This window comes from Erpetoichthys calabaricus, chromosome 16 (genome assembly GCF_900747795.2).
Source record: "Erpetoichthys calabaricus chromosome 16, fErpCal1.3, whole genome shotgun sequence".
Classification (NCBI taxonomy): domain Eukaryota; kingdom Metazoa; phylum Chordata; class Cladistia; order Polypteriformes; family Polypteridae; genus Erpetoichthys; species Erpetoichthys calabaricus.
The window spans coordinates 72,538,387-72,553,716 of record NC_041409.2 but is presented as its reverse complement, the minus strand read 5'-3'; the positions used below and the strand labels follow the sequence as shown (position 1 = coordinate 72,553,716).

General features: G+C 39.0%; 2 protein-coding genes across 7 annotated transcripts in view; one reads left to right on the top strand and one right to left on the bottom strand.

Annotated features, from left to right (window-relative positions):
• cdkl1 (cyclin-dependent kinase-like 1 (CDC2-related kinase)) overlaps positions 1-6,941 on the top strand; it is a 58,696-nt gene extending 51,755 nt beyond the window's left edge. For all 4 annotated transcript variants that reach the window (XM_028821792.2, XM_028821793.2, XM_051919946.1 and 1 more), the window contains exon 10: positions 4,566-6,941. In XM_028821792.2, coding sequence (XP_028677625.1) covers positions 4,566-4,667 — 102 coding nt within the window. In that variant the 3' untranslated portion in view covers positions 4,668-6,941. The remainder of the gene's footprint in view (positions 1-4,565) is intronic.
• A 1,891-nt stretch (positions 6,942-8,832) lies between these two features.
• dmac2l (distal membrane arm assembly component 2 like) overlaps positions 8,833-15,330 on the bottom strand; it is a 20,622-nt gene continuing 14,124 nt past the window's right edge. For all 3 annotated transcript variants that reach the window (XM_028821799.2, XM_028821797.2, XM_028821796.2), the window contains exons 4-5: positions 10,633-10,804; positions 8,833-9,118 (exon numbers count right to left, since the gene is read on the bottom strand). In XM_028821799.2, coding sequence (XP_028677632.1) covers positions 9,004-9,118; positions 10,633-10,804 — 287 coding nt within the window. In that variant the 3' untranslated portion in view covers positions 8,833-9,003. The remainder of the gene's footprint in view (positions 9,119-10,632; positions 10,805-15,330) is intronic.

The window sequence follows — 15,330 nt, the reverse complement described above, 5'->3', positions numbered from 1 at the left end:
AAATAAAGCACACTGGGAACTAACAACAATTAAAGAATATAATGAAATTAAATAATATAAATGAAAACAATAATACCACCCCAGTACCCCTACGGCGAGATTACATTAAACACAAAAACACAACTCCACACAGCAAAGTCCATGGAAAACCACACCGGGTGTAATGGGAGATGATGAGAGTAAGTCCAGAGATCGGTATGTTGAAAGGGAATGAAAAAACAGTCCTACCGGTAGACACTGTAAGGGTGAAGACGGATGGATGGTTCAGGAGTGCTCCTGTACTGTGGGAAAGCCATGAATCCACAATCGGTTCTCAGCACACAGGTAGACAGACGATCCAGACCCCAACAACGAATACAATCCAGGACACAGCGACTACATACGGCTTAATTAACAGAAGGCAGTCCGACAGGTAAACGAAACACAAAATACAACAACAAAAAACACTTCTTTCCCTTTCAGACACCTGCCCTCCTTTTAAACCCCTCTGACCCCATCAGTCCCTGAAAGGACTGCTGGGAGATGCAGTTTTAACTACTAGTAGCACTGCTACAAGGGGAAAAAAAAATAATAGAAAGAGTGCGTTGAATTTTCCAAAAAAGAAGTGTTGTCTTACAATATTAAAAGCAGGCAACTCCTGTCTTCTAAAAACAATATGTCTTTGCTACAACGGACATGAAGGTTCCCTCTTATGTGTTCCAACAGCATTTACGGTACTAAATGCCCTGTACCCTGGAGGCTGCATTATTGTATGGTCAGAGGGTCCGCACTCCTGGTCCTCTTTCCCCCTCTAGTGGCTGTAGAAATTCTAGCAGTGCAAACGCTTCACAATCTAAGACTCGGCTTTATTGATTTTTGTCTGCCTTGGAGCAACAAGCAATGAGGACTAGTTAGAAATTCAAGCAATGCCCACTAGACCCTCACTAATTTATTGCCCATTTCAAATTTTGAGTGCGTGGTCATACGGAACATTAATGGTACACAAATAGTGGATTGAGTTGTCTGTCAAAAAAACAAAAATTAGATTGAATAAATGCCACACTGGAAACAGTTGCGTATACATATATAAAAATCAATCAGTCAGTCAAAGTTAAGTATAAGCAAGAATTTGAAAGTATGGTGGGCCAGCAAAACTCCGAAACATTGCAGACACATTTGTGAGGTCAAAACCATTTTACAAGATTTTCAGACAGTCTGCTGTTTAGAGTTTGAAGTAAAAAGCTATCATCACTTCTGTATTGCTGGACCACACACTATGCACACTTGAGTGACGGCCTGATGAACCTTAAGTGGTTAAGGCAGCATTTCACCTGCTTCACCTCAACCGAAGCTCATTCAGTCACCCCCTGCCTGTGCATGTCCATGTTGGCAAGTCGGTTGTATCGATGTAATATTTACAGTCTCCAACCCACTTAATCCAGTCCAGCCAATCCATCGCAGGGCCTGTATGATTGCATTCTGATACATTGAGAGACAACAACATCAATATTTTTGATGGCTCCTTTGAAGTGTACAATAATATTGGTGCCTGGACACAATACATTAATGTGGGTGTAAAAACAATTAAGTTTGTCTCTCCTGAACTTGACTTCCTAATTAGATGAGCACACTGTAAAAAATACCTGACTGCAGATGCTTACCACTAGATTATTACAAATGTGATTTGCACACTAGTGTAAACATCATGAAGTAGTAAAAGGCTGTATGTCGGTAAAATGCTGTTGACATACCAAAATAATTTATTTCCATAACTCATTTTGAGACTTTATTTGAGGTAATTTCAGTTTAATTTTTCTAAGTGAGATGCCCCATAGTACGCTGTACAAAAAAATAACAGGAATTAGAAATAGACTATACGTGAAACAAGTTGTAATTATCGAGATTAGTCAAGATTTGAAGATCCCTTACGCATCACCTGTGTCTATAGTTCTCTGTGTAAAGAGAAACTTCCTAACATATGTACAAAATGTATCCTTATCAACCTATCTGTGCCCCCATGTTCTTGTTGAGCTCATTTTTAAAGTAACGGTTCTCAATCTACTGTACTTAGTCGCCTTATAGTTTTAAACACTTCAGTCATGTCCCCTCTTAATCTGCCATTGCTTAAACTGAAGAGGTCCGACTCCTTCCATCTCGCCTCATAGCTCACACCTCTTAGTTCTATAATCGGCTTAGTTGCTCTCCTGTGGAGTTTTTTTTTAGCCCTGCTATGTCTTCCTGTAATATGGAGACCAAAATTGAACCCAGTACTTCAGGTGACGCCTCACCAGTGCAGTCTGAAACTTAAATCATAATCTCCTTTGACTTGTAAAAGTAAGTTGTTTTTGTGCCAACCAATGCCAGGATAGGCCCCAGCTCCCTTTGACCATGACTTTTGATTAAGGGGATTTTCCTCTGGGGTGTACAGAGATGTTGGACATTTGGTTGAGAACGCTACTGAAATTATTTGATTAATTGATGGAGAGAACTTTATTTGTCCCCGGGGGAAATGTGGCTTTTTACAGAAGCTCTTTAAATAAATACATAAATATGTAGGTAAGTAAGTAAATGAATAAATAAATAAATATATACACACACTCTATTCTGAATGCACACTGATTGTGAGCACTCTTGGTTTTATGGTATTATACTCAGTAGCTGTAAGTTGCACTTGTTTTAAGAATCAAAGAAATCAGCTTATTTTAAACTGTAAGGGTAACTGCATTGGAATGAGCAGGGTCAGAAAATGGCTGGACTGCCGGAGCTCTCTATGTAGGTGTGTGTCAAAGCAAACTAGACTCAGCTGTGCTGGCTTGGAACTGCTGTTTTTCTCCATCACTATTTTTATTATTATTATTATTTTTTCAGTCGACCTTACGTCTATTATCTCATTCCAGCACTCGCTGCTTGATGTTACTATCTTCCAAATAAGAGCTAACCTTTACAATTTTTATATAGTGGCTTGTCATAAACACACACACACACACACACACACAGAGATCCGGAACTGTGGGGTTGTGAGTGACGTGAGACACAAAGCAAGGAGCTGTGCTCAGAAAAGTAGAAAAGTATGTTGTTGGCATATTGAACGTGTCTCAACAATGTCTTCAGCCAGGATCAACATGTATTAATACAGATGGCTGGCACTCTAGTTGGCGTGTATACATTCTTTCAGAATGCCTCAATCCTTATACAGTAGATGTCCAGCTTCCATTGTCTTGTAAGCTGGACAAAATCCTTTGTTTGAGGTTCAAATCCTAAAGCAAGTGTGCGGCCTGCTATGCTGTAGTTTCTTTATAGTTTCACAGTTCTTTGGAGTATCTAAAGGGTGGCACCTTTGGTCCTCATTTAACTGCTGATCCCTTATTTCCTTTGTGGGAGTCTGGTATTCTTTTGGTACATTTTATCCAACCACTGTGCCCTTGAGCTGTTTCATTAGGCACAATTTAATGGCAGCTCTGTCACACCCAATATCACATGTTCATTTCCAGATACTTTCAGCCCATTGTCATGGGGTTTGCTTAGCGTTTTATGAAGGGAACACTGCCTTGTATCCGGGTGTACATCGAGTTTGAAGGGAGGTTCAAGTGACTGTCTGCTTGCCAAGTGTGTATCTTATGGCTGTTCAGTTAAGTGTCTTCAGTGTGCCCATCAGCTCACTAGCAATTGCTGGTACAACCGTCTCAGAAAACAAATTACAAATAGGATTCTTTCACACTGCTGTACGGGTTTGCTTGTGAGATCAGTTGATGTTGATCACGGCAGTGGCGTAGCTGGAGTTTGTGCCGCTCAGGGCAGGGCAGTGCTTCAATTTGCTGCTCTCCAACATATCTGAATATGTTAAATAGAAAATTAAAATGATGTATAGAGAAAATGTAAGATAGATTTATTCATATATAGAGAAACAGCAATAATTTTTCACATATAATTATTTATAAGCATCAACTAGACAAGAATATAGTATAAATGCACAGATAAACCGTGTTCTGATTATTAGTTTAATATAATTACACTGTGAAAACCAGAACCAGTGTAGTGTACAAGTGATAGGTGCGGATGTTGTCTGCGCAGAGCAAGAACGCATTTGGATTGATAATGAAACAAAATTATAAATTAGTTGTTTATCTTCCTAGAAATTATTATCTGTGTAATGTTTATTTTTGTTACTGCCTCATAAATTTCAACTGCTGTGTCTGATGCCATCACAGAAGGACAGTCTGAAAACTATTTTTGAAGCATTTGTGGATAAAAATCTGAATTTTACTTTTTTCATTCATGAACGATATTTTTGTGAATCCTGCTGCTTACACACGAATTGTACTGAGCTTTTTGGCCAATAATGCCACCCCCAAAAATGTGACGCCCGGGGTGGACCGCCCCCTCCTAGCTATGCCACTGGATCACAGTATGTAGTGTAAAAAACTTTCAGGGCTACGGCTTAGGAGGAAGGCCTAGTGTGCCAGAAAAAACAAACCGGCCCATGCAAAGGTTGGTCCTACAGAGACTAAAAAGACAAGGGACATGAAAGTTTGCATTTCTAATTGCACTGCTCTCTAAATAACGGTATTTTCTAAACTGTTTTTCAGTATCTTCCTCAGCTCACCAACAGCAACATATTCCCAGCTTTGGACAGCAAGAAATACTATGGAAATTTACGGAAGTACAACTACCACTTTCCAAACATCTGACAAAGGGGTAGGCAATAATAACAAGAAATAACTGCATTGACAAACACAAAAAAAGATCCAAAACAACATGGAGGGAGTGGAATATATTCAATTTCTAGTAGGCTTTGGCACCATACCATTTGGTGAGTGGCTCAATAGCACCTCCTTCATCGTTGGTTCTCCACTGTAAATCTTACAGTATCTGCTCATCTGAAAGAAGACAAAAAACAGACTTGTGCAGGAGACGCCAACATGCAGAGATGTTCTCCTCGTGACGAACTGCATATGCAGAAGATAAACTGTGTTGTTAGGCTCTGGTGTGGGATTCTCGACCACACTTGCTAAGAATTATTTAACTGAAAGAATAACAAGCGTCAGACGGCTACTAAGATAGCTGTATTTGGCCGCATGTAGATTTAGTTTGGGCTGGTGTAGCTTGCTAGTCAAGGGAGAGAATGTCTTAGTAAATCTTGTGTTTTTATTATTTCTTTTAAAAGAAATTCTGTGCCAAAAATGTAAAGCCAGTTCATTTTTCAGAAACATATAGTTGTCTTCCAGAAGAATAATTACTGGCTGTTATCAAACTTATTATTTATAATAACAAAAATGCCCAACTCTGTTGCCAGGAATCAAACACATTCAAGCAAAACAAAATATTTCTATCTCTTTTTACTCTTTCAGTTCCCACCGACTCCCGAAATGCTCTCCACTAACATTCATCGATCCAGAGTATTTCCACATGAACCCCTAATGCTATCGATGGGGTACAAATTTTAGTTAAGACTGCTGAGTGCTGTCTTTGCTCAGATGTAAACATCAGTGCTGAAGTATTAATCCCCAAGAAATTGTTACCAAAAAAAGAAAATGGTGCTAAAAGGCCAAACTCCTGTATTAGTCACCCATCACTGATGGAGAACATCGGCCGTTTAGTCTCGACGGTTACTGTGATGCGGCACAAGGGACAAACCTCAAGACACTAAATGTGAACAAGTTGAATTTCACATCGTGGCTTATTTAATGTGTGGATCTTATACATAGAGAATTTACAGAAAATTATGATATTAAAACCAATTAAACTTTTATTCTGTAATTAATAAATAAATGTATTATCTAGTTCAGGGTGACCCATGAAAAGTCAAGTATCGTGATCAACACCCGTAGCTGACTTAACTTGTTGAAGTGTCCACCATCACACTCGCTTGCTTTTCATTTTTGGGATGTGGCGAGCCGAGTGAAAACAGGAATTTATTAGTAATGAAAGCGCACACTGCAGATTTACAAATAAAGTAAGTTTTTATGCACTTCCCTGTAAAATTTGATGTTATTGCAATATTATTTCAAACAATTTTTAGCCTTAGTTTAAAAATGTACTTTTTTTGGCATTAGAGCAATTTACAAAAACACTTTTGCCATTAAAGTCCTACCCACAGCACACTGTGGCCGGGTTTACGCACTTCTCCACTAGAGTGTCATAGCAGTGCCATGCACATTTAATTGTCTTTCTTGGCTCATTATTCACTACAAAATTTATCATTTATTGCCCTATATATATATATATATATATAATATATAGTGTGTGTGTGTATGTCTGTATGTATATGTGAAATGGGGACTAATGGCACCTCTTCAGGAGTTTATTTTACCATTGACCAGCTGACAAAGGGGCTTCTGACTATGGCTGCCCCAAATCAATGTATAAGACAGGCTAAAGCAATGTCACCTCTAAGGCTACATTTGAGACTCGAGTAGCTTGTGTGTTGTATTTAGTGCTCTTCTTAACACAAATGTTTTCCATCAAACACAATAAAGGAAGGAAAACCATAAGAATAAAGAAAACTCAAGTGCTGCTTCCCACTTTGACAATGATACAGACATTTGGAGCCAAACTGTTATTGTTCTAGTATGGGAGAAAAGGCAGTTAAAATGATTTAATTTTGCTGGCTAGGAAACCATTAGTGTTCAATTATTTATTTACAATGTTTTTTTTTCCTCAATTTTTCTGGCTAGTTCCAAAACGTCAGTGCCTAGAATGCAATCTGATTTGAAGAATCTGTTTTCTTAGCCTCTTAATATGGATGCCTTCTTGAGTCCCTGTGAGTCCAATCTTATTTTATAGTCTTAATGCGGATGCCAAATATTATAGAAATGAAAACCCTGTATAAATGTTTTTTGTAAGAAATTTTAAGTGTGAGACTTGCCCAATTTGTATAGTATATACAGCAATGTGTGTGTCTGCATTGTACTTTTGTATTCATTTCAAACAAGCTAAATTGGAATAAAATTACATCAAAACAATTTGTGGAAAGGTGTTGTTTCTCCAGTTTTTAACCATTCATTACACAGGTGTGATTAGCAATCCTTGACTGTGAGGAAAACCTATGTGGTAATGGCAGAATATGCAGACTCTGCACAGTGGACGACATGCGTAAGATAATGACAGGGTGGGATGGGGAGTCCATGAAGCAGCAGCACTAACTACAGTGCTACTATGCCACTATTAGGGAAATGGAAAAAATGAAACTACATTCTTATCAAACATTTCCATTAAATTTTATCTCAATTAAATCTTTGCGGAGACTATGTTAGCATTTGCAAGTCCAAAGTGGGAATTTCCTTTGTATAGGATGCCAGTGTGTCACGGGAAACATACACTTGATATTTTGGAAAATTAACACTACAAGTCCATCTCAAAATACTGGTAGTCATCAACTTACGACCATATTCGGTTCCAACGGACCGGTCAAAAGTAGATCTGGACATAAGACGGACCAGAATATGTATTCAAACCTGACAGTATGTATAGTACTGTAATAATTAATTGTAATAAGTCTCTTAATTCATATTGTTTGTTTCATATCCTTTTCTATCATATTTCTTAGCACATTGTGTAGATTTATCATTTTTTGTAAATTATTCTTTTATCGTATTATTTTGTTATTGATTGTTGCTTGCCCGAATGCTTTCTTTGTACTGTATTACGTTATGTCATCAGTATGAGCCTCTCCCAGGGTTAGTTGTGCTGTAAGAGGAGGAATTGTACCAGCAGAGTTTGAGCACTCCTGTTTTCTGTTTTAACATTTCAGCCCGTTAATAATAAATATTTAATAGATAGAGGAGTTCAGTGTGGTTTCATTACCTTTCATTGCAGTTCGCACAACGCAGCATCGTGAGTCACAACACAGAAGCTTTGGAGTTTAACTGGTGTGGACCACCAGGGGGCATATTGCTCCCCAAACCCGGACACACACACAGGCTGAGACACCTGTTCAATACAACAAACTTTTATTCCTCAGTGGGAAAACATTTTCTGTTGCTCCACACTTTACAGCACAGTACAAAGCACCAACTATATCACAGTCCTTGTCTCTTTCTCTCAATTCTCCACTCCACCTCCCACAAGCTTTGTCCACCTCCACCCAACTGGCTCCCTGATTGGTGGTGAGGCGGCTCCTTTTATAGTGTACCCAGAAGTGCTCCAGGTGTTTCTCGACCTTCTTCCGGCTGTGGCAGAAGTGGTTCTTCCAAGGACCCAGCTGCACATGCAGTGGCACCCACAGAGCCCCACAGGGCTGCTCTAAACTACAACTCCCAACATGCCCTGTGGGGATCTGTGGAGCTGTAGCAACCCAGGGGAGCTGCCCTCTAATGTCTCAGGGGAGATAATGTCCTAAATTAAGTCTCTCCCTCGGCCCTTCCATCCATGGCCCTGGCCATCTGTCACACTGGATTCAAAGCCAGAGCACAGCAGTACAGTGCATATGGCGAACAGCAGTTACAATGGGATAACTTAGTCACATGTGATCGCATTCGCTTTCTTTCCTCCATCATACTGTTTGATCCACCTCCATTTTGGAACTGAGGTAAATCACCTTTAGTTGAAACTGCTGCAGGTAATAAACTGAGATCAAGATGAATGAGTCACAGCATATGGAACTGGCATGTTTGCCCATGAGATGCAACAGTGGTCATAAGTCAAATGGTCGTAAGATGCATAGGTCGTATGTCGATGACTATTTATAATCCTTAAAATTACAAGAAGAAATCGCTTCTCATGAGAAACACAGGCAGTTGTTAACATAAAGCTTTCCTCCCAAATAGATTCCAAAGTGAGTTCTACATGCAGTGAGTTGGCAATGCTACTTGCCACAGTTTCTGAAAACAGCACTTTCATTAAAAATGAAAGACAGCAAATGAAATATTGGTTTAATCTTCAGAAGATGTGTCACAAAATGCCTCTAAAACTGTTATTTGTTCAGGGTGGTTACAAAGAAAAAGTCACTGCAGACGCTGGATGCCTCTCCCTTTTTCAAATTCCAGTGTTACAGTCGCTTGGTGTACACAGAACTCATTTCAAGTCTTACTGTACATCTTGTTCCACCACCAGTTTTGGCAATGCTGTCTGTAGGATTTTCACTGTTTTTTCTTTCTCCCGGACTCCAGGTAGGTCACTGAGAAAGAGCTGCTGCAGATTACTGAAATGATATAGGTGGAAAATGTCTGAGTAATACTGAAGCAACATACTTATTAACCAGCCTGCCACAACACCACCTCTTATGAAGCCTCTACCATGTTCAAATACTTTGAATTAACAGTTTATTTAGCTGAAAAATTGAGTTAAGGTTAAGCATGTTGGCTTTTTTACTCAGATACTGAGATCAACCTAAAGCTGTAAGTTCAACTGCCACTAATGACTATTGGAGGGGCGTGCAACCCACTTAACTGGCTAGTTGTTTAGATGACAAAAAAACAAAAAACACTACAATAATATATAAACAGAAAATTAATTTAACAAAATTATACCAAATTAAACTCGTATTGGCCATTTATGTGTCATGTAATATGAAAATACATAATTCATGATTTATTGCATCAGGCTTGGCAGCAAAATGTTTGTGTATTAATTGGAGTGAGGACCACCGTAATGATGCTCTCATTCAGTGCATGTAACAAAATGTGTAAAATTAGAATGAATGACAATCCATAGACTCTCTGTCTTAATTCTGGAATTTGATAAGAACATTTTAATAAACATATGACAATTATAGCAGCACTTTGTTTTTGACTCGTCTGCTATAAATGGGATTAATAAAGTTTATCTTATCTAATCTAATAAAGCAAATTCTATAAGAAAAAGCAGTGCAGACTCTGCTGCATAAAATGTACTTAATTTAGGTGCCACTTTGTTGGAAAAGATTTTAACGGTTAATTCTTTGTGTATTTTCACTTATAATCACACACAATATATACAGTATGTATGTGTGTGTACATACACACACACTTATTATTTTCCTCTTGTCCTTACCTTGCTGACTTCAGTGTTAACACCAGTGCTATGGTTGCCTGTTTGTTTGTTTCCAAGTAACAAGCTGCTCATCAGTATTTTCAACCTCAAATGAATATGGCCCCGTTTCACATAAATTGTCTGCCTCCAAATAATCTGACATTATTGTGTCTAAAATATCTTTGTGTCTATATTAGCACTACACCTACTAATGGTTTAAAAGATGTCCTGTAATGTCGCCATTAAACAATAATATAAAAACGTGTTCATAGCTTCCCAAAGGCTCATTTCATGTCATGTAACTGCACAAACTACTAAAAAATAAGTTGAAGTAAATTAGTAGTATTAGCATAAATGCCCACTTTACTGAATAACTCTGAAGATAACTGTGCAGAGATTTTGTTACTCTACTCACAGCTTGCAGTGGGTGGCATGGACTTCCTTTCACAATCATTATCACCAGTTTACAAAGCCTACTGACAAGATAACCAGACTTCAGAGTATGCAGTAGTTTCTTCTTACCCATGGACACTTCTCAAGGTAAGAAATTTTGAATTTTGTGTATAATTTTCCTTTAAGGAAGGAGTTAAAAGTATATACGAGTCATTTCTAATCAAGGAATTGGCTGCAATAAAAATCACCAGCTCCCACACTGTGACCATACATTACCATGGAGTTAACCATCACGTTCACACCAACACTCACCTCAGATGATGCAAGGCCAGGAGGCCTCGATCGGTCACATTGCCACATGACACTACCTCTAGGCTCGACAGGCTGGCTTGGAGGTTTGCAATGGCACTTATCCTCTCTAAACATGGGTCTTCAATGTAGATACACCTGATTAATTTAATCTCTTCCACGTGCACCAGACCTTCTAAAAGAGAGGGGAAACAAAAGTAGTGCAAATCTCTAAATGGCTGAAAGCAGCACATGGGATGTTCAATGTGAACTGAAAAACAACAAAGCATCAGAATAAGACTGTAAATGAAATGGAATAAAATGCCAAACTCACTTGCTTCACAATGGTAGTGCTGTGTATAAGTGCATTTTAACAGCTCTGACTATATCCCCAAAACAATATTTGAGAGAATATTCATCAATGCTATTTAAACAATTCTACTGTATGTCCTATGTTCATTTTGCACTTTCTTAATTGAAGGAGCCAAGTGTGGAAATGTGACAAGAATTTACATCGGTGTGCAAAAAAATAAAAAATGAGCACTTAGAATGGTTTCAGCCAAACTAAAATTCAAATCCTAAAAGTTATGCATTATATTAATATATGCATAGAGCACCTTTCCTGATTGAGCTTACTAAAATATTCAGTGAGTCCACTCTTGGTATGTCACCCATACAAAAACATCGAGGCCACAATGGTAATTCCAGTCATACGCAGAAATCAATTCATTTATACCTTTTTAGATAAAACTGAATGAACAATTCAGAAGAGAGAGCAACCACCAACTTGCTGTCAGGTACAAGTACGCAATAAAATGTCCACTCCGTGCTCAATGCTTAGAAACAAGCAGTCAGGTTGTAATGGAGAAGGGACCCCTGGAATGTGGTAGTGTGATGGTCCTCCGAGTCAGAGACTCTGGTGACAGAGTCACAATCGAGCACAGAGGGTGACAGAATATCAGATTATTTATTGCTGATCTTCTACGTATAAAGAACTCCAGTTCTGCAATCTGGTGGTACTTATTTGTATGTGTGGTCTACAATAAATAATGAAACAAAACAGTTTTGCCAGCACAAGTTAATCCAGTCATTTAAAAAGAAATATAAAACATATTTAATAATTACCAGGACCTGAAGTGAAAAAAATGGCTTTAACAAAGAAAGGTGGTGCTCATGAAGCACAAAGAAGCTGCGTCACCTAAACGATATCGCATACCATGTTTAGAACTGTGAATGAATGTTTACTACTAAGACAATACAGAAGATAAACATCGTATAGATATCAACTAATCTTCATGAACGGTTTTGTTTTCTTTAACTCTGTATATATTTGCGTTTATTTTTTAATGCACACAGCACGGTAAATACTACAAGTGAAAACATTGCAAGGCACCAAAGTGCTGTTACTTATAACGGTAAGGCACAAAGTAGGGCAAGTGCCCAGGGACAAACTAGAACACTACACGTGACAGGACGACGGAACACTTAAGTTTACTCGACAGATTTTCTCACACAGGTACATACAGGGAGAGGCAAAAATAGGCTTACAGTTCTGAGTATGCGAAACACAGTTTATTCTTGTATTATTATTTATTTATTATTTTATTATTAACTTGTATTATTTGTCTTCTTGTTGGGCTTCTTATTATTGTTCCTGTTATTTCGTGTTCTTACTTAGCAAGTAACTAAAAGAGTGTGTAAATAATGAAGGCCAGGCATTTGAGCACTTACGAAATTGTACTTAAGTTCAATGTACCATTCATTTGGGTTAATAAAGTTAATAAAATTATTGAGTTAATAAAGCTATTGTAATAATCATAACCTGTATGTCTTTCTTTGTAAGAACAACTGTAAACCTACTTTTCCTTCCCCTGTGTATTAATTCAGTGGTGTATTTATTCATATGTGCCCATCAACATGCAGAACAAATGCAAATTCCAGGTTTCTAAAAGACAAAGAAAAATTTACAAAAGAAAAATTACAAATATGAGAAATGGTAAACTCAAGTTTAATTTTTACATCGTGTTTCATTCAATAATTTTTCAGAGAGAGAATTTAAAGATGTCAGAAATATAAAAATAGGGAGAGAATTTAAGCCACTACAAAAGAAAAATGGGCTAAATGCCTACTAACCTTGGCTGTCTAATAAAACTACAATTGATGAATCCAAAGAACAGAACAAGTCCTGATTAGAGAGTGTAACAATGGTAGAAAACACAGAAACATTCTGTTCAAGGTGGAAGGCTTCTAAAACAAAAAGACATTTTTATGGGAGCCCTGGGATGGTAAGTGCTACAGTGCAGCTACTGAGGTTTCACAAGAGGGCAGAACACCTTTGAAGGGTGAGGGTCTTAGGACTAAACAAAGGACAGTTGCTTCCTTCGAGTCTGCCAAGTTGCTACGCATAGTTCCGGGGCGTGGAGAGCAGCTTGTGTTCCCCTTTTAAGGAAGGCTGTTGAGCTCCGACCTGTTTATCACAAATGTTGTAAATGATGTTCTGAGACTTTTCAGGTAACTAAGACAGACGTTTCAAGATAAGGTAACTGTTTGAGGTAAGGAGGACAAAAGTTTTGAGGTAAAGTTGTTACATTCACTAGTCATGGTACCAGTAAATGGCAGCATGCTGCATTTAGATCAGCATGTGCAAGTAAGAAGTCAGAGGACAATAATCCTATAAACCAATAAACCTATGAGGCAGCAAGAGATCTGGCCCATTAATGCCTGTGGAAGGTTCAGGTGTTTGGGTGCCACTAGAAACCACTGTGGTTTGGTGGCCCTGGTACTGTGGAGAAACTACCTTTGACCCATGAAGTAATCACAAGGCTCACCCAAGATGAGACTTAAACACCCTCCTACAGTCAGAGCTCCAGTTAGCTATGAGACTGGAAATCAGTCAAGACGAGGGCTTGATTTTCGTTAGGTAGAACGGTCAGAGGAAAAAATGATAGAAGGCAAGTCTTTGGAGTGTTTTGTTGTATGAGTGAGTAAGTCGCCCCATCTTGCAGAACAGGAGCATGACATGCTTAGAGAGGTCCAAGGAGGCTACAGGCTTTACTGTTTTTGGTTTACTGTATACTTTATTGATAATAATTACAGGGAGGGATGAACAATTAAGCATTTTCTAGTGCACTCTGGCTTCTCTGGTGTTATTGAAGGTTCAGGGAAACCAGGATAGAATTACAGTGCATCCAGAAAGTATTCACAGCGCATCACTTTTTCCACATTTTGTTATGTTACAGCCTTATTCCAAAATGGATTACATTCATTTTTTTCTCAGAATTCTACACACAACACCCCATAATGACAGAGTGAAAAAAGTTTGAGGTTTTTGCAAATTTATTAAAAATAAAAAAAATGAGAAATCACATGTACATAAGTATTCACAGACTTTGCTCAATACTTTGTCGATGCACCTTTGGCAGCAATTACAGCCTCAAGTCTTTTTGAATATGATGCCGCAAGCTTGGCACACCTATCCTTGGCCAGTTTCGCCCATTCCTCTTTGCAGCACCTCTCAAGCTCCATCAGGTTGGATGGGAAGCATTGGTGCACAGCCATTTTAAGATCTCTCCAGAGATGTTCAATCGGATTCAAGTCTGGGCTCTGGCTGGGCCACTCAAGGACATTCACAGAGTTGTCCTGAAGCCACTCCTTTGATATCTTGGCTGTGTGCTTAGGGTTGTTGTCCTGCTGAAAGATAAACCGTCACCCCAGTCTGAGGTCAAGAGCTCTCTGGAAGCAGGTTTTCATCCAGGATGTCTCTGTACATTGCTGCAGTCATCTTTCCCTTTATCCTGACAAGTCTCCCAGTTCCTGCTGCTAAAAGAAATCCCCACAGCATGATGCTGCCACCACCATGCTTCACTGTAGCAATGGTATTGTCCTGGTGATGTGCAGTGCCTGGTTTCCTCCAAACGTGACGCCTGGCATTCACACCAAAGAGTTCAATCTTTGTGTCATCAGACCAGAGAATTTTCTTTCTCATGGTCTGAGAGTCCTTCATGTGCCTTTTGGCAAAATCCAGGCGGGCTGCCATGTGCCTTTTACTAAGGAGTGGCTTCCGTCTGGCCACTCTACCATACAGGCCTGATTGGTGGATTGCTGCAGAGATGGTTGTCCTTCTGGAAGGTTCTCCTCTCTCCACAGAGGACCTCTGGAGCTCTGACAGAGTGACCATTGGGTTCTTGGTCACCTCCCTGACTAAGGCCCTTCTCCCTCAATCGCTCAGTTTGGATGGCCAGCCAGCTCTAGGAAGAGTCCTGGTGGTTTCAAACTTCTTCCACTTACGGATGATGGAGGCCACTGTGCTCATTGGGACCTTCAAAGCAGCAGACATTTTTTCTGTAACCTTCCCCAGATTTGTGCCTCGAGACAATCCTGTCTCGGAGGTCTACAGACAATTCCTTTGACTTCATGCTTGGTTTGTGCTCTGACATGAACTGTGGGACCTTATATAGACAGGTGTGTGCCTTTCCAAATCATGTCCAATCAACTGAATGTACCACAGGTGGACTCCAATTAAGCTGCAGAAACATCTCAAGGATGATCAGGGGAAACAGGATGCACCTGAGCGCAATTTTGAGCTTCATGGCAAAGGCTGTGAATACTTATGTACATGTGATTTCTCAGTTTTTTTTATTTTTAATAAATTTGCAAAAACCTCAAGTAAACTTTTTTCACGTTGTCATTATGGGGTGTTGTGTGTAGAATTCTGAGCAAAAA